The 20946-nt window shown below is 52.2% G+C and overlaps 2 protein-coding genes across 7 annotated transcripts in view; both read left to right on the plus strand.

Annotated features, from left to right (window-relative positions):
• The window catches only part of AP3D1 (adaptor related protein complex 3 subunit delta 1), a 41069-nt gene extending 38242 nt beyond the window's left edge, over positions 1 to 2827 (plus strand). Inside the window, 5 exon segments of the mRNA XM_033082378.2 lie at positions 200 to 288; positions 1222 to 1307; positions 1637 to 1758; positions 2480 to 2559; positions 2713 to 2827. Of these exon segments, the coding sequence (XP_032938269.1) occupies positions 200 to 288; positions 1222 to 1307; positions 1637 to 1758; positions 2480 to 2559; positions 2713 to 2808 (473 nt within the window). The 3' untranslated portion in view covers positions 2809 to 2827.
• A 5709-nt stretch (positions 2828 to 8536) lies between these two features.
• LOC117008573 (MOB kinase activator 3A-like) lies at positions 8537 to 20946 on the plus strand. 6 transcript variants are annotated; one of them, XM_033082553.2, is made up of 4 exons: positions 12216 to 12563; positions 17652 to 18198; positions 19828 to 20029; positions 20889 to 20946. In XM_033082553.2, the coding sequence occupies exons 2-4, from the start codon at positions 17777 to 17779 to the stop codon at positions 20916 to 20918; spliced, it is 654 nt and encodes a 217-aa protein (XP_032938444.1). In that variant the 5' UTR covers positions 12216 to 12563; positions 17652 to 17776; the 3' UTR covers positions 20919 to 20946. The 6 variants fall into 6 exon arrangements, with proteins under 6 accessions (XP_032938441.1, XP_032938444.1, XP_032938439.1 ...); XM_033082550.1 differs by lacking the exons at positions 12216 to 12563; positions 20889 to 20946 and adding an exon at positions 8537 to 8558 and having other exon boundaries at positions 17652 to 18194; positions 19828 to 19956; XM_033082548.2 differs by lacking the exon at positions 20889 to 20946 and having other exon boundaries at positions 12221 to 12563; positions 17652 to 18194; positions 19828 to 19956.

A 20946-nucleotide genomic window follows, 5' to 3' on the forward strand; every position in this document is an offset into this window, starting at 1 on the left:
CATTGCTGCTTCTGCGATACCCAAGTGCTGTAACAGTGTTGACTCACCACAGCAGTTGTGTGTAGAACTCTCTTCCAACCCAAAGAATTTCAAACTTGGTTCAAAAATAGTCTGCCCATAAGTCAGTTTATGCTAACCATTACTTAGATCTATAAACCATGTTTTGACCTGACTTTTCCCTCTCCTCTCTTCACACTAGGAATCTCTAATGAAGCCCAGTTTGTGTTTACACTTCAGAGTATTGTTATGGCTCAGAAGTTAAAAGGAACACTGTCCTTTATAGTCAAAGTAAGTGCAGCTCTCAACTGCCTCTGCTTCCTTGGGAAGTGCGTCAGGGAGCCAGGCTCGGGTGGGAAGCTCTGCTCTCGAGCTTTTTTAGGCATCATTTCATCTCTGCTGCACCAGCCCATTTTCACATGACATCTTGTGCAAAGAGTGCCCCCAATCCTGCGTCAGCAAGTCCTAGATTGTCATTTCTGAGCAAGGCAGCTTGGAACATGTGCCACACTGCCAGCTAGAAAATCACACTGATCTGCTGGGGGGAGAGAGGGAACCAGGGTCTGCTCCTTCTGATCTCACTTGGACACTGCAGCCTGGTACAAGGCTGGAAAACAAAACTAAGAATTAGATGCAGTATTAAGAGTGGACACCCAGACCAGGAGTGAGCTCAGTGGAAAGCATTTTGTGATAGGTATTGAGCTGGATAACATCTCTGATGTTATTTCAGTACAGTTATTAATGTAAAAGCTTTGTGAGCAGCTCAAAGGAAATGAATGGAGACAGTTGTGGCTACTCCTGAGTCAGCTATTATCTCTATTTTAAGGGTTTTTTAAAAATAGCGTACTAGTCCTATTTTAGTACCTAAGAATCTGGGAACTATTAATTTATTATTTTGCTCAGGAAATGAACTGTAAAACCACACCTCCAAGTGTTAGTTTAAAGTCAGTCTGCTCAGTTTATTTCAGCAGAGTGCAGGCAGAACTGCAGCCTGGGTGTCCCTTACCTGTTGTAGGTGCATGTATCAACCCAGCTGCCCAGATCTTTGAGTGGGCTGATGATGTGGTGGGGTGGTTGTCAGACTGATCCTTCAGCCCTGCCAGGCTATTTCAGAGGGAACTCAGCCCTCACGCCTTGCTGGTGCCTGTGTGGGGGGTGTGCAGGGGCTCCTCCTCTTGCTGCCTCAGGGCTCCCACTCATCTGCTCTCCTTTGCCCTGTTGCAGAATGATGAAGGTTCAACCCATGAAAAACTAGATTTCAAATTGCACTTCAGTTGTGCTTCATACTTGATCACGACGCCTTGCTACAGGTGAGTGCTGTGCTGCCCCTGGCAGGTGAGCTCTGCCTGCTCCTGAGGGCTGGGCAGGTCTGGAAGGGGTGACTGTTCACATGTGTCCAGTGACCTGTTCCAATGGCTCTGCAGAGGGAGCTCTGTGCCCTGCAGGCTGGCAGAGGCAGCTCTGGCAGCAAGAGGGCACAAGTTGCTTAGGGGACTCTGGAGTGTGGTTTCCATATTTGCTGTATTACCCATTTTCCTAGAGCTTGGTAGCACTTCAGCTTTTGTGTCCTGACATGTTTGATGGGACAGATTTCACTTGCATTTCTTATAAAACATTTACTTTCCTTCCTGTTCTGCAGTGATGCTTTTGCCAAGCTCCTAGAGTCTGGAGATCTGCACATGAGTTCTATTAAAGTAGATGGAATTAGCATTTCTTTCCAACATCTGCTGGCAAAGATCTGTTTTCATCATCATTTTTCAGGTGAGTCTTCCTTTATGCAAAACCTTCTGCAGAATTCCATATTCTGAAATCTGCTGTGCTTGGTGGCACACTCTGTGGGCTCAGCAGTCACAGGAGCAGGTGGTGTCCAGATTAAATGCATTTGGGAGAGTTTTCTCCAGTTTTGCAACACTCAAAGCATGCAGTGTTCTTCAAAATGAATTCTCCTTGTGTCCCTGTGGAATTCCTGCAGCCCAGTGAAGCATGTGACAGTATCATGGGAGTAGCTGGTGTGGAGTTCAGGCTGTAACTGTTCTCTGGAGAGTGGGTTTGATCTGCAGGGCTTCAGACTCCTTCCCCAGTGCTTCATTTCAGTGAGGGAGAGCCCCAGCTATTCAGGTTTGGGTTTATTAACTAAAAAACAAGCACTGACTGAAGCAAAACAACTGGCTGTTTCATCATGCTCTGGTGTTTGCATTAGACATTGCCTCACTGGAAGCATTTCTGGGGCAGAAATCTACATTCTGAGCAATTTTTTGCCACAGAACATTTGTGGCTTAGGATACAAATGACTCACCTCGTTATTGTGAAATGTCCCAGAGAGAAGCCAGGAGGAGCCAGGGCATCTTAACCCTGACTTCCTCCTCCCCTCTGTAGAAGCCTCTGTTCCTCGAGGCCAGGCAGAGCCATGGTTGCTCTCCAGGGGAAGCAAGGCTTGAATTAAAATTGAATGGAATGAAATGAAATTGCTGTTTCTCTGCAGTTGTGGAACGCGTTGATTCGTGTGCATCCATGTACAGCCGTTCTATCCAAGGCCATCACATCTGCCTACTGGTAAAAAAGGTGAGAGCATTGTGACCCCTGAGAGAAGCTAAACCTGGAGCCTCCCTGCCTTCCTCTGCCTCTTTCCAGTCCCTGAGGTTGCCTGGGAACACATTTATCCCCACTTGGAAGAGGAGCTAATGGATCTTTTTCTTTTTTTTTTTCCTTTCTAAGGGAGAGAACTCTGTATCCATAGATGGGAAATGTAATGATTCTACCCTGCTTAGCAACTTGTTGGATGAGATGAAAGAGACATTGTCCAAGTGCTGAATACTCCTTATAAAATATTCCAAGGAGAAGAAACACACCCAACATGTAAAGACGAGCAGACCCAAGTGTTAAGTTTCTCCCTCGTACGCATGTACTACCCTGGGGCACGTGCTTTCAGTTAACTCCACCATTGGTTGCAGTTTAGACATTTTAAGGCTGTATGTTACCTTTTTATTTTCAGAACTTTTTATGAACTGTGGTGTTAACCCTTTCTAGCCCAAAGAGATCCTGGTGACATGACTGGAGGAGGGAGGGGAGGAGGGAGGGAGGGAGGGGCACTATTTATTCAGCAGCTCATGATGATCCCGTGACCTTCATCGTGTGGGTGGGGACTGAGCAGGACTTTATCAACAGTAGCACAGTTTGTTGATTGTGCTTATGCCAGGGAAGGTTGACTTAATCCTTAGCCATGAAATATGTCTTCAGGGCTGCTGTAGTTGATGTATATTTCTAGCAGAGGCTGGTGCTGGACCAGAAGGCCTCTTTTTGGTTTTTTTTTATATATATATGATTTATTATTATCTCAAGATCTATTGTGATCAGCATATAAACATCCTCCATCTCCTTGAGCTAATCCAAAGGAGCCCTGTGAGAGCTGGGGTGTTTGAGTTTCTGTTTATAGTAGTTGCCTTGAGCCTTAACCTTCTTTTAGTGACAGCTGGAAGAGTGTGGAAGGGTCAAACAGGCTGAAAGTGTTACTGTTTGGGTCTGTGCTCCCCTTCACTGCCCCACACAGAGAGTTTGTCAGGCCTCTCCCCTTTGAGCTGTCTCTGCTGATGTGTTCTATGAGTCCACTTCAATTTCACATTCCTGAACAGTTAAGCTGTAGCAAGAAACTGGAAATCCAAAGGGGTCTGTTTCTGCTTTTTTAGCCTTTCGCTCACCAGCTGAGGGTTGACCATTACCAGGTTAGAGAAAGAGCCATGGGTGCAGCTCCATGTCCTCCCTCTGGACTCTGGAAGCAGCAGGGTCATTCTGTCTGTGTTCCCTCAGTGTCCCTTGGCCCTGCCCTTGTAGCAATGAGAGCAGATGTGGCAGCACAAGTGCCCTGGGTCCCTGTGGCAGAGTTCTCCCTGCCAGGGTACAGGAGAGAGGGATGCATTGGGAGCCCCTCTCCTGCAGGGTGCAAGAGGGGAAGTGGGTGGGGAGCCCTGTCCCAGATGCAGGAAGGAGGGGGGATGAGGATCCCCTCTTCCTGCCAGGGTGCAGGACAGGGGTCATGAGGAGCTGCTCCCTGCCAGGCTGCAGGATGGGGAGGGGCTGAGGAGCTGCAGATTTGGGACTGTAACAGCTGCTTTAGAGGGAAGAAGGGAGAGTCTGGGCAGTGCCCATTCTGCACTATAGGAATCTTGTGGAGTCACTGATAGGAAAGGGATGTCATGGTGTCCTGCAAAGATGCTCGTTGATGTCCTTCTCCAACATCCCTTGCTTTCAACTTCTTTTTTTATTCCCCCTGCTCCATTTCTTTCTTTGCTGTTCCACACCAGTGAGCAAAACTCCATGGAACATTTTTGCTTCAAGGCACAGGTCAGGAGCAGTTGATTGCTCCAAAAAGGTGCCCAGGGAGGAGCTGGCTGGGTCTGCCCGTCTCCAGCACCACCACCACTCCAAACCACCAAACCCCTCTGCAGGGAGCAGGATGAAGTGTTGATCTTATCCCTTGGGTGATGTCCTGTACTTTATGCGTGTCTTGTGCTCTTTACACTCTTCCCACAGGAGGTATTTTGGCAAAGGCTCTGCTCTGGTGCTCTGGGTTCCTTGCCAGGCCCAGCTCTGTGTCTGACAGTGCTGCCAGGATGTGGAGGGTTTGGTTTTGGTCAGCCTCCCTTGGTTAGCCAGTTGTGTATTAGAAACTGAACATATTAAAATTGTCTTAAAGGATAATGTTCCTCAATTAGTGTTTGGGTTTTTTAATTCATGGATGAAAACTGTCACTTTAGCATGTAGAGTCTCTTACAGAATCCTGTGCAGTGATTCTAGAATTTTGAAACTGTATGATGTGTTACATTCACAAATTTATTTGCTATCAACATTCCCTGGAAAAAAAAAAGAAAAAGAAAACAACATACCACAAGCTGCTGTAATGATTTTGTGTCAAGATGATCCAATAAACTTTCAAAACAAAGTTAGATTTTTGGCTTTGTAACTGTTCCTTTCACAAGACTGTTCCAGTTTGGATGGAGCTGAAACCAAGGCATGGATTTACCCCAGGGCTGAACAATGTGTCTTGAGCGGATCTAAATGTACCTCCCTTCCCAAGGGGTAGGGAATTCCTGATACCCCTTTGAAAGGCAGCTCTACAACAGCAGCTGTTACTAACACTGAAATTACAGGAAAAAATAATTTACTATCTCTGTTAACTCTCCATTAAGTTTTTTTTTGGCTCATGATTGCAGCTAAAATCCAACACTTGGAAAAATGAGAGCTCTGCTCTGAATGAAGCCAGAATCAGCCCCTGCTGTTGCTTCCTCTTGGCCTCCAGGGAAACTTGTGACAAACGTGGTGACATTGAGATGAGGATTAAGGTCCTGTCCTGCCACAGCAGGAATGAGGCCTTGGTTTGGCTGATGCCCCAGTGGTTTCCAGTCACACCAGAAGCTGGAGAATCATCTTGGGACAGAAAATCCCAAGAGAGTCAGGAGCCACCAGTTCTGCACTGGGAATTGTCCAGTACCTTGCTGCCCATTGGTGACAGATGCTGCTCAGGAAGGATCCAGGTTCTCTGTTCCAGTACTGAACTCCCACAGGCCCTGCCATGGGCTGGGACTGCACAAATCTGATGGAATAGGAAGGAAACAAAAAAGCAAACCCCAAGCCAGGAAGTACCTGGAGCAAACCTCAAGTGTTAAATGAGCCACAGGAGCTGAACTGGGGGGGTGGGGGGGTGATCCTGCCTCTTCCTCAGCCCTGGAGTGCTGTGTCCTGCTCTGGGCTCCTCTGGAGCACAGCTGGAGCTCCTGGCATGGGCTGTGGGCAGGGCTGTGAGGATGATGAAGAGATGGAGAATCTCCTGTGAGGAGAGGCTGCAGGAGCTGAGAGCTGAGGCAGGGGCAAGAGCAGAGATGGATATAGATGACACAATATATAATATATATGGATATATACTTGATAAAATGCCTGGGGCTATCAGGGAGCACCAGGTCCAGAGGTAATGGGAAGAAACTGGAACACAGGAAATTCCACCTGAGCAGGGGAAGAACTTTGCCCTGCATGTGACTGAGCTCTCACGCAGGCTGCCCAGAGAGGTGGTGGAGTCACATCCCTGGAGATCCTCAAAAGCCATCTGGACACAATCCTGGTGTGCTCAGGGGCCCCTGCTGAGCCAGGTGAGCTCCAGTGGTGCCTCCCTCCCTTCCGTGGTTCTGTGACCCGGAGTTGCCTGGCACACAGGCTCCTGCCCTGGGGCAGAGCATCATCTGCTCCATGGAGGAATGCAGGCACAGAGGCTCCGAGGCTGCTGGAGCAGGGCCCGGCTGTTCCCGGGAGCAGGAGGGGAGCGGGAGCAGCAGCAGCTGCTGGGCAGGAGCAGCCAAGCGCTGCCAGGAGCCGGGGCCAGCTCGAGCAGCCAGAGAGCCCCGAGGAGCTGAAGCTTCACCTCGGGTTGTGCAGCTCAGCTGGGCTGGAGAGGGGCTGTGAACCCCCAGAGCGGGGAACTGGGGGTGAACACTGAGGGACTGAACTGGGGCTGCAAAGGTTGTGGGGCACCGGCGCTGGAGCTCTGCAGGCTCCAGGCAGGAGTGCTGGAGAGCAGGAGCTCTGCAGGCTCTGCTTCAGCTTTGGGGCTCCCCAGGGGTTTCCCACCTTGACATTTGTGAGCAGTTCCCTTTGAACTGCTTCCAGCCACTTCTCCTTTTTGTGACCTTAAAGCTGAGGTCTGGGCAGGTCCCTCCACGTTTTTTGAGGACGCTCCAAAAATATGGTTCTGAGTAAGTTACTAATTCTTTAGGTAAAGAACAAAGTACAGACATAAAATGGCATGTGTGGTGGACTCTAATGCCTAGGATATTGAAATGTCAGCTATATAAAGTTGTGCACTCCCAGGAATCTCCCTGAGTGAATTCAAAATAGCACATTTAGCCTTAAGAACAGTACAATAACAAATGCTGCACCCGAGCATCCCCACCTTGTCCCTGCTCCCCTAAACATAAACACTGAGTAAAGGGGAATGAAAGAAAACAAACAGAACAGATTAAAATGGGAAAATAAATTTAAAAGAAGAAAATAAATAAAACAAAATGGAAGAGAGGCAAAGAACCGAAAGGGAATAAAAGGGAATAATAAATACAATTACAAAAATAAATAATACAGAATTAAAGTAAATAATAAAATAGAAGAAAACATAAAAATAAAAGAAAATTGAAAACAAAAGCGAATAGAAAATTAAAACAGAATAAAAATAGAATAGAAAATAAAAGAAGATGAAGTAGAAAATAAAATCAAATTAAGATAAATAAAGCAAAATAAAGTAGAAAATAAAATAGAATGAAAGTGAATAAAAGAAAATAAAGTAGAATAAAAGGAATTCAGATAAGTAGAATAAAATATTGAAATAGATTAAAAGAACGCAGAGTAAAATAAACTAATAAAATACTAAAAACACGTAAAACACGAACTTTCCCCACCAGCACGGCTGTGCCTCCCCCTGCCCCGGGCCGTCCCTCCCGTGGGCGGGCCCGGCGCGGCGGGCGCGGCCCCTTTAAGAGAAGTAGCGCCGGCCGGGGGCAGCGCGCGGGAGCGGCGGAGCGCGGGACGCGGGGCGCGCTCAGGGAGCGCTGAGCGAGCGCTGCGGGAGTGCTGCGGCTCGCTGCGGTGCGCGTCCGCCGGCGAGGGAGCGCGCCCGGCAGGTGCGGGGGCTCGGGGGGCAGCCAGGGGCACGGGGCGGTGTGAGGGGACACGGGAGAGTCTGTGAGGGGGGAGGGCACCGCGAGCGGGCTCGGAGGGGTCTCCGGGGAAAAGGGGCCTGGAGGGGGCCGCGTGTGCCCGGCCCTGCCCACGTGTCCCCCCAGCCCCGGTGGCCGCGTTCCCCCGGCGGGGCCGGGCCGGGCCCTCCCCGGCCTTGGCGGGCCGGGCCGGGACCTGTTGAGCCGCGGCCGCCGCATCCCCGCTCTGGTTGTTAGTGGTTGGTGTTTGCCTGGGCGGGGGGCGATGGCGGCCGCGGCCCGGCCGGAGCCCCCTGAGGAGGGCCCGGAGCCCCCCGGGGCGGGCAGGGCGGGGAGCAGGGCACGGATCTGCCCGTGCTGGCCCGGCCCGAGCACAAACCCCTGGATGGGACATCCCGAGCAAGCTCTGGTGCCGGGTACTGCCCCCTCCCTTCAGAGGGGTCGGGAAGGGGATGGACCCGCTGCAGGATTCGTGAGCAACCGAAAAACTCATAATGAGGGGAAAAAAACCTCGCAGAGAGTGAGGGGGTTGGTGGCACAACTGTGAAGTTACAGCTTACAACTTCCCTATTTTATCTCACCTCTCCCTCCCGGCTTTCTCCAGCCCAGCTGCCATAGGTAAAGATATAGCCCTGAAGTTCAGACCTTTCCATCTCTAAACTGCTCGGGGAATGGGGAATTTTCCATTTTTTTTCAGGTCATGGTGAGCCGCGGCTCAGCTGTCATGAGGGAGAACTTGTCAGGCGAACTTGAAAGCAAACTCCTGCTCTGCTTCTGTCTCTTGCTGCGGGCTCGGGAATCCTGATCTTACAGAGCTGCCCCTGCTCTGATCTGCGGCACAGTGAGCTCAGCTCCTTCAAAGAAAGCTGGGTGAGAAGGACAGGCAAAAGGAAAGGGCAGGGGATCTGAAGCTGTCCAGTGTCCAGCACAGATGTTTGGGAAAAGCATTTCTGTCAGAGCTAGTGAAAGGCAGATTCCCTCCTCCTAGAGCTTGGAGCTGCAGAATGGCCACACTTCTGATTTCCATCCCTTTGTTAAAAACCCCTTTCCAGTCTGGAAATCTTTTGCCAAGTTGCAGGGCAGGGAGGGATTTTGCTGGGAGATGTGGAACTTCCCCAGCCACCTGTTTATCACAGTCCCCAGGGCTTTGTCCTTGCACTCTGCTTCCTTTCCCAACTTTAGGCTCCCATCCAGCTCCCTCTGGATGTCTGTCACTGTTCTTTGGACTGTGTATCCCATGTTTCACATTCACTTTCTGTCTTAGTCACTCACTCTGAGGTGAACCTTGGGTGAGTTTTGACTCTTCAAAATCCCCAGAAAGAGGGAGAGGAGCATTGGGAATTCTTGCCAACGGTGGCAAAACCTGGAGCTGTTGGTTTATAGCGAGGAGCTGAGTGCAGGTGCTGAGCAGGGTCCCTGTGCCTGGCTCACCTTGCAGCTGCTGGGATGCTCTGTTGACACCTGGGCTTGCACTGTCAGCTGTGCCATCACCAGACATGGAAATGGGCTCTCCCATGTGCTTGGGAAGCTTGGAGTAGACTCAGCACACCCAGCAAAGTTGTCCTGCTTCACTTCAGCTGCCTCTGGAGCCGTTTTCCAGCTGCTTCCTTGTCCATATCTAACGTGACCCTTCTACTGCTGGGGTGAAAAGCACCCCCCCAGTGGAATGGGGTGATTTAGTCCCCTTTTGGAGGTTGGACTGTCCAGATCTGTGCCATGCTTGGTCACTCCTGCTCCTCTGTGAGGGCCAGGGATCTCCATGGCTGCACTAATGAAAGAAAAAATGTCCTTTGTGAGTAGTGAAAGTATCTGGGGTCAGAGCACAGAGATTGCAAAACCTTTCCATTCCTGTCCACAGGTCTGGGAACAGAATTGCTTTCGATTTCTGACTTTTAATTTCTAGTAAGACAGGGAAGTGTTTTCTGGTTCTTGAGCCACAAATGCTGCTGTAAGTGGATCCAGAACCAGCTTTGCTGGAGGTTTATCAGCTTATCTTTAGGAATATGTAATACCCAGCTAATGCTGTCAATAAAGAGTGCACCTTAGGCTGCACCTTTATCCTCCTTTTTCCAGATGCCCCTGGGAGGCAGAGTTATCCCTGAGGCCTGGTTTGATCTGCTGCCTGCTTCCCTCTGGAGCTGGTGCTATGGTGGAGGTGCTGCCCTGCTCCTGGTGGAATTGGATGGGTTGTTACTCTGGATATGTGAAGCAGAAGGGAGGGCAGAAGAAGGGATGGTGTCAGCAAAGGCCAGAAAAAAACTCCAGCAAAACAACAACTTTTGCAAGTGGGCAAAGCCAGAGCAAAACAATGTATCACACTCTGACAGCTTTGACTTCCTCCAGAAAACCTGGCTGAGGTCCCAAAGGGCTGGTGCTGGTGTTGGGTCAGTGTGAGTGAGACGAGGCCACCGTGGTGATGCTGCCAGACTCCCATGTGTGACCCTGTGCTGGTTCCAGGGAACCGTGGGACAGAGGGTGAGCTGGAGCCACCCAGACTGTGGCTGAGGTTGCAGCAGGAGCTGAGCTGGCCCCATGGCTGCATTTTCTACAGCCTCTCTTGGAGCTGTTGTCTGGCTGCCTTTGCTTCCCTCTCTTTCCTCTCGCTCTGTGATGTGGTTGGTGTTGAGGTGGTCTCCAGCTCCACATCCATGGGTTCATTCTGTGCCTGGAGCTGTGCTCAGGGATTGAGTTCCTCCCCTATCTCCTGCCAGGGAGAGGCCTCGTGGGGCTCTGCTGTCAGCAAGAAACAATCCTGCCATTCATCCCAACGTGTGACATTAACATGGGGAAAAGGGATGTTTGTCCCTGGGATTAGCCATGCTCTGGGAAAGGCTGGCCGTGTGGCCAGCTCGTGCTCCAGCTCTGGGGTGTGATCCCACACTTCCTGGATCCAGTCACTGTTAGAATGGTGCCATAGTCATCTTATCATCCTAATGCAAATTTCATGCTCCTAACTGATGTTAGCTTTGACTTGGGTGGGGACAGATCCCAAAGTGAGAGGAAATGGAACTGCTGTAGGCCCAGAAATATCCCTGTCCAGTGAGGACAGTACAGAGCCTGCACAAGCAGGGAGAGACAAGCAGCTCAGCTGGGACTTAATAAACACTGCCCTGCCCTTCCAGCCCTGTGGGAACGGCCAGAGGCCTTCCCAAAGGACCAGGCTGCTCTGGGACCTGGAAAAGAGGGAGCTGCTCCTACCATGCCATCACTGCTCTGCCCTGGGAATACTTGTGTGTGCAGTTAACCTGTGTGCTGGAGTCGTGACCCAGCTTGTCAGCTTAGCAGAGCCCTGCAAAGCCTGCAGCGGATTAGCTCTGCCTCCACACGCAGCCCCATCCTGCTGGATCCATGGAAACCTTCCAGCAGGGCTCTGACATTGCAATGGATGCAGATGTCACGTAAGAGGCAGCAGGGCTGGCCCTGAGTCAGTAACACCCGGGGCTCTGTGGGGCTCCCTGCAGTCACTGCTGTTCCATGGGAACAGTTAGAAATTGCTGCATCTGCTGCCTGACCTTCCCCTCTGGGGAGGGAAGCAGGAGGGGACCTTTACAGGACTTACTTTCTCAAGTGGCTTTTCTTCTTCTGTGGCTGTGGGGGGTAGGCCAGGGGGACAAACCACACTGGAAATCTGGGGTTCTTGCCTTCTCTCTCCCTTGCCAGACTGGGTTTTCCAGCCTCCCCAGCACTCTCTGCCTCACTTGCCCTCCCTCAGCATCCCTGTGCAGTGTGAGCAGTGACACCTGTAACGTCCCTCCTGTCACTGCCCGTGGTCTGAATGTAAATCCTGAGCTTGAAACCAAGTAACAAATTCCCTGTTCATCTGTCTGCCGGATGGATGCTGGTGTCTCACTGCTGGCTGCCCTAGGCTCTCTGCTCCAGCCAGCAGCATTCCCACCTGCAGCTCTTGGTGGGCTCTGCCAGACCCACTCTGCTGGGTCTTCTGCTATCCCAGATACATCTTAATTTAACAGGGCTTTCCCTTTATTCCATAAACTAACTCGATTTAGGATTGTCTGGAATGCTTGGCCTTGCAGGGGCAAAGAGATGCCATTTAAAGCCCAGGATAACTATTTCTGGTCTTTTATCATGCCTTTTGCTTTCCTCATGCATATGGGCTCTGCCTCTCCATGGCTTGGAGGTGTGTAAACAGTCTGCCTGCTCATAAACCAACCTTCCCTTCTCCTAAGCCACCCTCTTTCCAGGAAGGACCTGGAGAGCCGGGAAGTCCCAGGAGAGGTGGGCAGTCCCAAGGGAACTGTACCGTTTCTTACTTGGGAATTTCCAAATTATGCAGCAGATTGGAATAGCGGGGCCTGGGGGTGGCTGGCAGCAGGCAGGACCTCTTAAAGCCGACGCTGGTGAAAGACAAAAGGCTCTTTGTTTGCCCAAACCTTGGGAATTCAGCATTTCCAGTGTGCCCCTCTTCAGATTTGGTTGCGGAGGCTGCTGCTGAAGCACTTTCTAAAAGAAAAATGTGGATGTTGTCCAGCAAAGCAGCAGAATGGAGTGGGGCTGGTGTGTGCCCGGGCTGGGGCTGGAGGTGAAGCTGGGCTGGGTCGAGCTTCCTTCTCCAGAAACTTCTGAGCAGCCTCAGCTGCCGGGGCTGAGCACGGGGGACGGCCGGGGAAGGCAGTGCCGAGGGGAACGGCCGTGACAACACGGAGTGATCCTGCGGGAGGAAACACGGAGCTTGCAGAGGGGAAGGATTAGCTTTTGGGAAAACATTGGCAGCTCCCCGGGCCGGGAGGCTGCAGTCAGTGCCAGACAGGAAGCGGCTGACGTGGAAGTGCCGGCTGGCCGGGATTATGAATGGCCAGAGGTGCCTTCCAGCCACACTGAGCCCTCCTCGCCCTGCCCTGCCCTGCCCTTCCCGAGGTAAGCACTGGGCAGACCTTCGCTCCTCATATCACAAATCCATTCAAAAGAGCAGCTGGAAGTCTCGTCCTGGGAAGACAAGCCCTTGTTTGTTGCCAGACTGGCTCTGGAGGCGCAGAAACTGGCTGCCATTAGTGCAGTGCAGCTGCCAGGATTGTTCTGGTCCCTGCTCTCTGTAGTAAAATCTCTCCTTTGATCGGAGAAAACCAGGATCATCCTGTCCTGAGATACTGGGCTGGTGCAGAGTGGCCATGGGAAGGGATGTGTGAAAGGAGGGGGGTGGAATTATGGAAAAAATGTGCGTGTGCGTCTTGGCTGTTTTGTGCACGTTGCCTGTTTGGAGCTGCTTTTCTTCTCTTTCTCACTCTGTAAATTCATGCTTTTACTTGAAATGCTCAGTGCATCCAAAAGTAACTTTATCAGGGCTGCTCTATGAGTCAGGAAGGTTTTGTGTCCTGTGTTGGGAACTCTGGTCTGGGAATGGCTCAGGGGAAGCAGGATCGTGGCTCCCCTCTCCTGCGGAGCTCTGGGGACACGGTGACAATCACAGGCTCCCCACCCAAGCAGCTAGACTTAGTGGGATTCAGGGACAGCAGCCTGGCTTCCCTGACAGGAAACTGGACAAATCCCTGATTTGGAGAGCTGCGTTGCTCCCTGGGCTGTGCTGAAGGGCTGTTTCACCAGAGGCAGCAGGATGTGGCCCGCCCAGCGCTGGGGTCACGGAGGAGGGAGGTGGCCTCGTGTCTGACCCCTCCCCAGCTGCGGAGCCTCGCCCATGAAACCAACGGGGAGGTTTTTTCCCCTCTTTTGAAAAAGGAAGCTTGGCCTCCGTGCCTGCCAGCACTGACAGAGGGTGCAGAGCAGGGCTGAGCCCTCTGCAGGAGTGACCTGCTGAGGCCAGGAGCACAGGTAGGAGCTTGCTGACTGCTGCCTTGCTGGTTTTCCCCTGCCTTGCTGGATTTTCCTTGGCTGTTGTTAAACCCCTGTGCAGTGTTGGCAGCAGAGGGGAGCATGGAGTGCTGCTGGGGCTGGCAGTGATGGAGCAGTCATGGGACTCCTGGAGTAATTTTTGGGCTATTCTGCCTCTGTAGGGAGGGCAGGATCTGTTGGGAGCTCTACTGGCTCCTGGAAAACCTCGGGATGGTTGCAGCAAGGCACAAAGGGTTTCCTGGTGTTTTGGAGGAGGTGACTCTTCCCTTTTCCAGACTCTGAGCTGCCTGTACAAGTGACCAAGAGTTGGGAAGCAGCTGTGTGGGCTTCCTCTGCCCAGAGCCTGGTGTTGGAGCAAGGCAGCTCCTCATGATCCACCATCCCTGGCGAGGGAAGAGGAATGGCAGGACAGTGCCAGCAGCCCTGGCAGCAAAACCAGCACAGGACTGGAGCTGCACGAGCAGGGTGTCAGAGAAAAGGAGCTTTTGGATGAGAGGGGAAGGGAGGGCCAGGCCTTGAGACCCCTGGGCAGGCAAGTCCAGCACAGTAGGGAGCTGCTCCTCCCGTGTCCCTGGGATAAGCTGGAGGTGTGTTCATACTCTGGACAGCCCACAGGGGTCATGGGCTCAGTGATCCCGAGCGATGGCCAAGGTCCTCTTGGAGCACCAGTGACGTCTGCTGTGATCTTGGCTGGCTGAAAGGAGGAGCCAACAAAATGTACTGAGGTTTGTTTGGAAGGGGAGTGGTTTTTTCCCCTCACCTTTAAAGCTAGCAGATAACATCCAGGTACTTTGCATGTCCCATTTCCCAATTGTCTTTAACCTTTCCTTTCCCTTGTGTGCGGGGGCGGTGTCAGCTGTGACTCCTGCCTGTGGAAGTAGGTGTTGTACAGATGATATCATCCCCAAGCAATGTCAGGGATGCTTTGGTCTCTGTGCCTCTTTATTTTTATTTTTTTCCTAGAGCTAAATGTTTCTTTTAGCTGATTGCAGTCAGAGACTGTAATTAAATAGGCTGCATCTGCTTGATGTCTCAGCTACTCATTTTGCTAATGCTTCACACAGATGCTGAATCGTCTGAGAGACAATTGCTGCTGTGTTGAGCTCCCCAGTTCTCAGGGATGATGTGTCCATAGGATCAGGAATTTATTTGTAGGATGAGTACTGCCTCAACACCAACTAAACTCTGCCCTGCACAGAGACCCTGACAAATGTGAGGGCTGGGCAACCCCCACCATGTGACAAGGGCAAGTGTCAGATCCTGCCCTGGGAGGGGACAGCCCTGGGTGCAGGGACAGGCTGGGAATGAGAGGCTGGAGAGCAGCACTGTGGGAAGGGACCTGGGGGTCCTGGTCGGTGGCAAGTTGGATCTGAGTCACTGCTGGCAGCCCAAAGGGCCACCGTGTCCTGGGGGGCACCAGAAGCAGGGAGGGATTGTCCCACTCTGCTCTGCACTGGGGCAGCCTCACCTCCAGTGCTGGGGGCACCTTGGGCACCACAAGGTCAGAAGGACCCAAAGCTGTTGCAGAGTGTCCAAAGGAGGGACACGGAGCTGGGGAAGGTCTGGGGAGCAGCTGAGGGCACTTGGCTCGTTCAGCTGGAGCAGAGGAGACTGAGGGGAGACTCCTCGGGGGCTGCAGCTCCTCCCGAGGGGAGGCAGAGGGGCAGGGGCTGAGCTCTGCTCTGGGACAGGGACAGGAGCCCAGGAAGGGCTGGAGCTGTGTCAGGGCTTGGCATGGAGCTCAGGGAAAGGTTCTTCCCCCCGAGGGTGCTGGGCACTGCCCAGGCTCCCCAGGGAATGGTCCCGGCCCCAAGGCTGCCAGAGCTCCAGGAGCGTTTGGACACCGCTCTCAGGGATGCTCAGGGTGGGATTGTTGGGGGGTCTGGGCAGGGCCAGGGGTTGCACTGATGATCCCTGAGGGTCCCTCCCAGTTCAGATATTCTGGATTTTATGAAAAGTCTCTCCATCCTGCTTAAATGAGAAAAGTGGTTGGTGTTTGTTTCTTGATGTATGGGGCCAAAGCCTGTTTGGTTTTACCCTTGGGATTTACTCCATCCACATCCATGCCAGGCCCTGCAGTGCAGATCCTCCAGACAAGAAGCAGGGATGGAGTCACTGCACCAGGGAGCCGCATGGAGGGCGGTGCTGGTGCTGCTTTGTTGTTTCTTGTGTGAGAGGATGTTTTCCTCCATCTCCAGTGCAGGGAACTCATCACAAGTGCTTTCCTGGACTTTCTGCTGGAAGTAGCAGCAGCCTCAGCCTCAGCACCTGCTGCCCACATTGCTGGTTCCTGGGGGCTGTGCCTCGGTTCCGGGGTGGGCGCAGTCTCTGAAGCTTCCGGCTCTGCCACAGGATGTGGTCAGGCTGTGACACAGCTCCTGGTAACCAGCACTACTCATCTGTCTCTCCACACCCTTCACTTCTTCCTCTGTCACGTCTGGGGCAGGATCACACTCCAAAGGACACGTCTGCCAAGGGGTTGTGCTGGGTTTGCCTCCCCTGAGGTGGCTCACAGGGTCACAGCAGCTGTTTTGGCAGCAGGAAGGCCAGGTTGGATGGGGCTTGGAGCAGCCTGGTCTAGTGGAAGGTGTCCTTGCACACCAAAGGTGTCCCTGCCCATAGAAATTGTCCTTGCCCCTAGCAGGGAATTGCAACTGGATGGTCTTTAAGGTCCCTTCCAACCCAAACTCAAACTATTCCATGATGACATGTCTGCTCTGGATTCACCTCTCAGCCCGTGGTGGATCTCACTGAACCACATTAAAATGCTTTTAGGGTTTCTCCCAACACATCATAGCCCATGTTGGGGTTTGGATCTCTCAGCTCCTGCATGGAAGAGGTTACTGAGCCCATTCCTGCAGGAAATGTTGAGCCTGTTCTTAGTGGGGTGAACTGGAGTGGTTTGGGGTTTCTTCCTCATTGTAATTAAGTAAGGAAACAAGAGGCCTTGGCTTTAAAGCTTTTTAATCTTTCTCCAGAGAAGAACTGCTGATTAGCACTGCAGCATCTGTTAGAGACGGGCTCGATTGCAGCCGTGGTAGTCATGACCTTGAGTTTGGGATGTGTTTGCCAGCGTTTGAGGACACTATTTACCTATTGGAACAACGCTGTAGCCTCATGAAATCTCAGTAGATTCTGCTTGGGGAAAGGTTTTCTTTTTTGCTTTCTTGCTTATGAAATTATGGGAACTTATTTATGCTATTTAAAGCATGAGCTTAGTTTCTATTTCTTTATTCATTTCTCTGTCCAGCACATGTAAAATAATATTTTTGGTACACGAAGCTTTCTGCCTTAAGCTTTCATCAAAGAGCAGCCTGTCACAAATTCTGTGAGGGGCTGGATGTGGGAACAAAGGAGGTATAATTAGCTACAGATAAACAGAGCTCTGTTTCTCGTCAGCATCCCTTCAGATCTCAACTTGTGTCTCACCCTTGGAGCTGATTCTTTTCTACAGTCTGGAAGAGGAAGATGAGCTTTCCAGTTTTCAACTTGCAAATGGAACTAAACTGAAATGGGAAATATGTTTATGGTCTGTGTGCACCTGCAGAAGAGGCTGTGGCTGCTCTCAGGGCTGGTGTTATTTCAGGATATTTGCTTTCCGGGTGCCTGAGCTGTGACTTCTTCTTCTTGTTACCCTCTGCCTTGGTTCCTGTCTCTCACTTCTCGTGACTGATTTGGTGGGGGCTGCCTGGCAGCAGCTCTGAGCTGTGGTGTGGGCTGGCATCACCTGGCCTGACCTTGTTCCCAAAGGTGGGGATGCAGAGGTGACAATGGGATTTGGGTGAAACCCGGCTGGTTTTACCCTTCTTTGTGTGAGCCAAGCAGGTGGTGACATTTCTGCAGGGTTGGGTCTCGTGGTGTGGCAATGTCAGGGTGAGTGGCAGCCCCTCCCATGGCTGTGGGGCTGGTTCCCTCATTCCCACATGGAACAGGTCAGGAGGTGACTGTGCTCAGCCCAGGTCACCCCTCCAGCCTCCCTCCCCTCTGCTCCAGACGGGCAAGGGAAGGGGAGGAAGGAAAGCTGCCGTGGGCTCCCCCCCTTCTCAGATGTGGGGCAAGGGCCCAGATGGCATCCCAGATCTCTTCCTATGGGATTTAAATGAGGTTTCCTGTTGAGAGAGCTGCTCCTAATCGCTGCCCTTCTGTGCTGTGTTGCAGATCAGGACCAGATGAGCAGAGGGAGGTTTCTGTGAAGATCAGAGTCACCCCAGCCCTGCCCTGGGAAGTGGCCGCGCCTCCGGCTGTCACCGCTGCGGGCCTGGAAGAGACACGAGAGAAGGAAAATGTCCCACGCTTTAAAGCAAGTGTTCAATAAAGACAAAACCTTCCGGCCCAAGCGCAAGTTCGAGCCGGGCACTCAGCGGTTTGAGCTGCACAAGAAGGCCCAGGCCTCGCTCAACGCCGGCCTGGACCTGAAGGTGGCCGTGCAGCTGCCGCCGGGCGAGGAGCAGAACGACTGGGTGGCCGTGCACGTCGTGGACTTCTTCAACCGCATCAACCTCATCTACGGCACCATCAGTGACTATTGCACGGAGCAGTCCTGCCCCGTCATGTCGGGGGGCCCCAAGTACGAGTACCGGTGGCAGGACGAGCACAAGTACCGCAAACCCACGGCCCTGTCTGCGCCCCAGTACATGAACCTGCTCATGGACTGGATCGAGGTGCAGATCAACAACGAGGACATCTTCCCCACCAACGTCGGTGAGTTTGGGTCCCAGCTGGGGCTGGAGGGAGGGAGGTGGGTGTGGAGCTTTCTGGAGCCCCTGTTGCTGTTCCAGGAGATACTGCAGCACAGCTGACCCCTGTAGCAGAGCTGTTTCTCTCTGCTTCTCAGGTGGGCAGTGCAGTGAGCTCTTCACAGCTCTTCTGCAGTGCTGAAATACCTGGAGCTGTACCAGATACACTGGGAGTCATGGATACCTGGAGGCAGTGAAACAGGAGGCTGCCCTTAGAGCAGTCAGTCTCAGAGGTGGCTCTGGAGTGGTTCATGCTGGGTGCAGGATGGCTCTCTGGGAGCTGATGGCCAGCCCAGGTCTGAGGCACAGCTCTGTGTCACCTGTGATGCTGCCACGTGCCATAATCACCCCCTCTGTTATTAGATGCCACATTGGCTGCCTCCGCTCCTCCTGAGGGGTGGGATGCTCTGGAGGGAAGGGCCTTGTCTCATCTCCTGCCAGGGCTGTGGAAACGGGAGTTTGGCCTAGGATACCTCAGTCTCCAATCCAAACACAGCTTTGGCACGGAGATTGTTGGGTTTTATTTTGTGATGAAGTGGAAAAATTTAGTCTCTAAGGGATCAGGTAAATACAACTGAGCCTATGCAGAGCTTCCATCTCCTGGGATGGAGGAGATGAGGTGCAGCAGTGCTCCCTCCCTCCCTGCCTCCTGCTCCGGTGTTCATCCCTTTGGAGCTCTGATGGGATGCAGTTGGTCTCTATTTGAGGCACATCTGCCACTTCAGCATCCACAGGGATCCTCCACCGTGCCAAAATTCTGTTTGAACCTGGTGTGGAGCGGGCAGAGAGGGGAGGGGAGCCATAAACAATGCTCAGTTTTGAGACAGCTTTAGCACCGAGCCCTCCCCAGCCGTTCTTCTCACGCTGCACAGGCTCTGCTGCAGCTCTCTGGGGACCACACTGGGGGGGTGTTGGTTCTGTTCTGGGCTGCATGCAGCACGAGCTTCCGACAGCATGAGGGTTGTGGTTTGGGTTTTTTTAGTTATTATTGTCTGCAGCTCAGCTTTTACCAGATCCTTTAACGCTGACTGAAATGCTGCAGCTCTGGCAGAGCAAAGAAAGGGTTTATTTAACTCGTCCTTGTTCCTCCAGAAACAGTGTGAACTTTACACCCTGATATCCCACGGAGGTGACTGCATGGCCAGACTGCTCTGCTGCAGGGGCCCAGCCAAACACAGTCCTGGAGCCTTCAAAGAGCACCTTAACAGCTTTAATTTTTAACCAAAGAGCTAAAGATGTACCAAAACAAGGGATAACTGTGGGGAGTTAACAGCCCTTTCCTTTGGGAAGTTGCTTGGTTGTAGCTGGTGTTTTGCACTGTTTATATAAATACATCCAACAGGAGTAGAAGGCTGACTGAAACAACTGCTGGGAATGTGGGCTCTGCTTTCAGTCACAGCAGTGCATCACTCTGTCACTTAAAAAATCTGTGCTTTGAAAAATGTGATCCAAAGGAAAGGAAAAAGGAGCAAGGAGCTGGAAATTACCAGGGACAGAAGCACTTTGCCTCAATCTGTCCATTTTACCAATTTATTTTAGCCCTAAGCAACCTGTTTTAACTTGACCCAAGGTTTTTCATGGGCACTCTTCCCTCCCAGGTACTCCCTTCCCAAGAACTTCCTCCCAGTGGTGAAGAAGATTCTCTCCAGGCTCTTCCGGGTGTTTGTCCACGTCTACATCCACCACTTCGACAGGATCACCCAGATGGGCTCGGAGGCCCACGTGAACACCTGCTACAAGCACTTTTACTACTTTGTGAAAGAGTTCAATCTCATAGACACCAAGGAGCTGGAGCCCCTGGTGAGTGTCTGGGCTCAGGTGCAGGTGGGACTCTCAGGGTCTGGGCTAGCACAGGGCTGGGGAGTCACAGAGGGCTCTGAACCTCAGAGAATCCACTTCAAATCCTGGGGTCAGTTTTTGGGCCTCTCACTCCAGCAAAGATACTGAGGGGCTGGAGTACGTCCAGAGATGGGAACAGAGCTGGGGAAGGGTCTGGAGGACCAGGAGCAACTGAGGGAGCTGGGGGGGGGGCTCAGCCTGGAGAAAAGGAGGCTAGGGGGGACCTCGTGGCTCTGCACAACTCCCTGACAGGAGGGGACAGCCAGGGGTGGATTCAGCCTTGTCCCTGATAGCAGGTGACAGGACAGGAGAGAGTAGTCTCAAGCTGTGCCAGTGGAGGTTTAGATTGGATTTAAGGGAAAATTTCTTCACTGAAGGGGTGGACAGGCATTGGAAAGGTCTGCCCAGGGCAGAGTTGGAGTCACCATCCCTGGAAATGCTCAGAAAACATGTGGATGTGACACTTGGGACATAGTTTAGTGGTGACACAGCAGTGGTGGGGTAATAGTTGGACTTGATGATCTTGGGAGTTCTTCCAACCCTTGAGGGGATTCTTTTCTAAAGCTGGTTGCCCAAATTCAGGACCAGTTGGCCTTGCAGTGTAACTGTCAGGAACCTGAGAGTCAGGATGTGACTGGGATGTGCTGGGAATGGGAATGGTGGGGGGAACACGGCCCTGCCCAAACTGGAGCTGTGGGCAGCAGTGTCACCCCATGCCTAGGAATGGTACTGACAGCTAAACACGCGGTTTTCTCCACACCCTCACCTGGGAACCTGGATCCACCTTCACAGTCCCTTCTGTTCTGTGTCCCTTTGACAGAAGGAAATGACTTCCCGGATGTGCCACTGAGCTCAGACCTTCTGCTCCCACCTCGGCA

This window comes from Catharus ustulatus, chromosome 29 (genome assembly GCF_009819885.2).
Source record: "Catharus ustulatus isolate bCatUst1 chromosome 29, bCatUst1.pri.v2, whole genome shotgun sequence".
Lineage (NCBI taxonomy): Eukaryota > Metazoa > Chordata > Aves > Passeriformes > Turdidae > Catharus > Catharus ustulatus.

What these genes read in the sequence shown, in the direction of transcription:
- LOC117008573 (XM_033082553.2), top strand. Translation starts at nt 17,777, where the DNA reads ATGTCCCACGCTTTAAAGCAAGTGTTCAATAAAGACAAAACCTTCCGG. An exon ending in TTCCCCACCAACGTCGGTGA is followed by an intron (nt 18,199 to 19,827) that starts GTTTGGGTCCCA and finishes CTTCCCTCCCAG; the next exon opens with GTACTCCCTTCCCAAGAACT. An exon ending in CCAAGGAGCTGGAGCCCCTG is followed by an intron (nt 20,030 to 20,888) that starts GTGAGTGTCTGG and finishes TCCCTTTGACAG; the next exon opens with AAGGAAATGACTTCCCGGAT.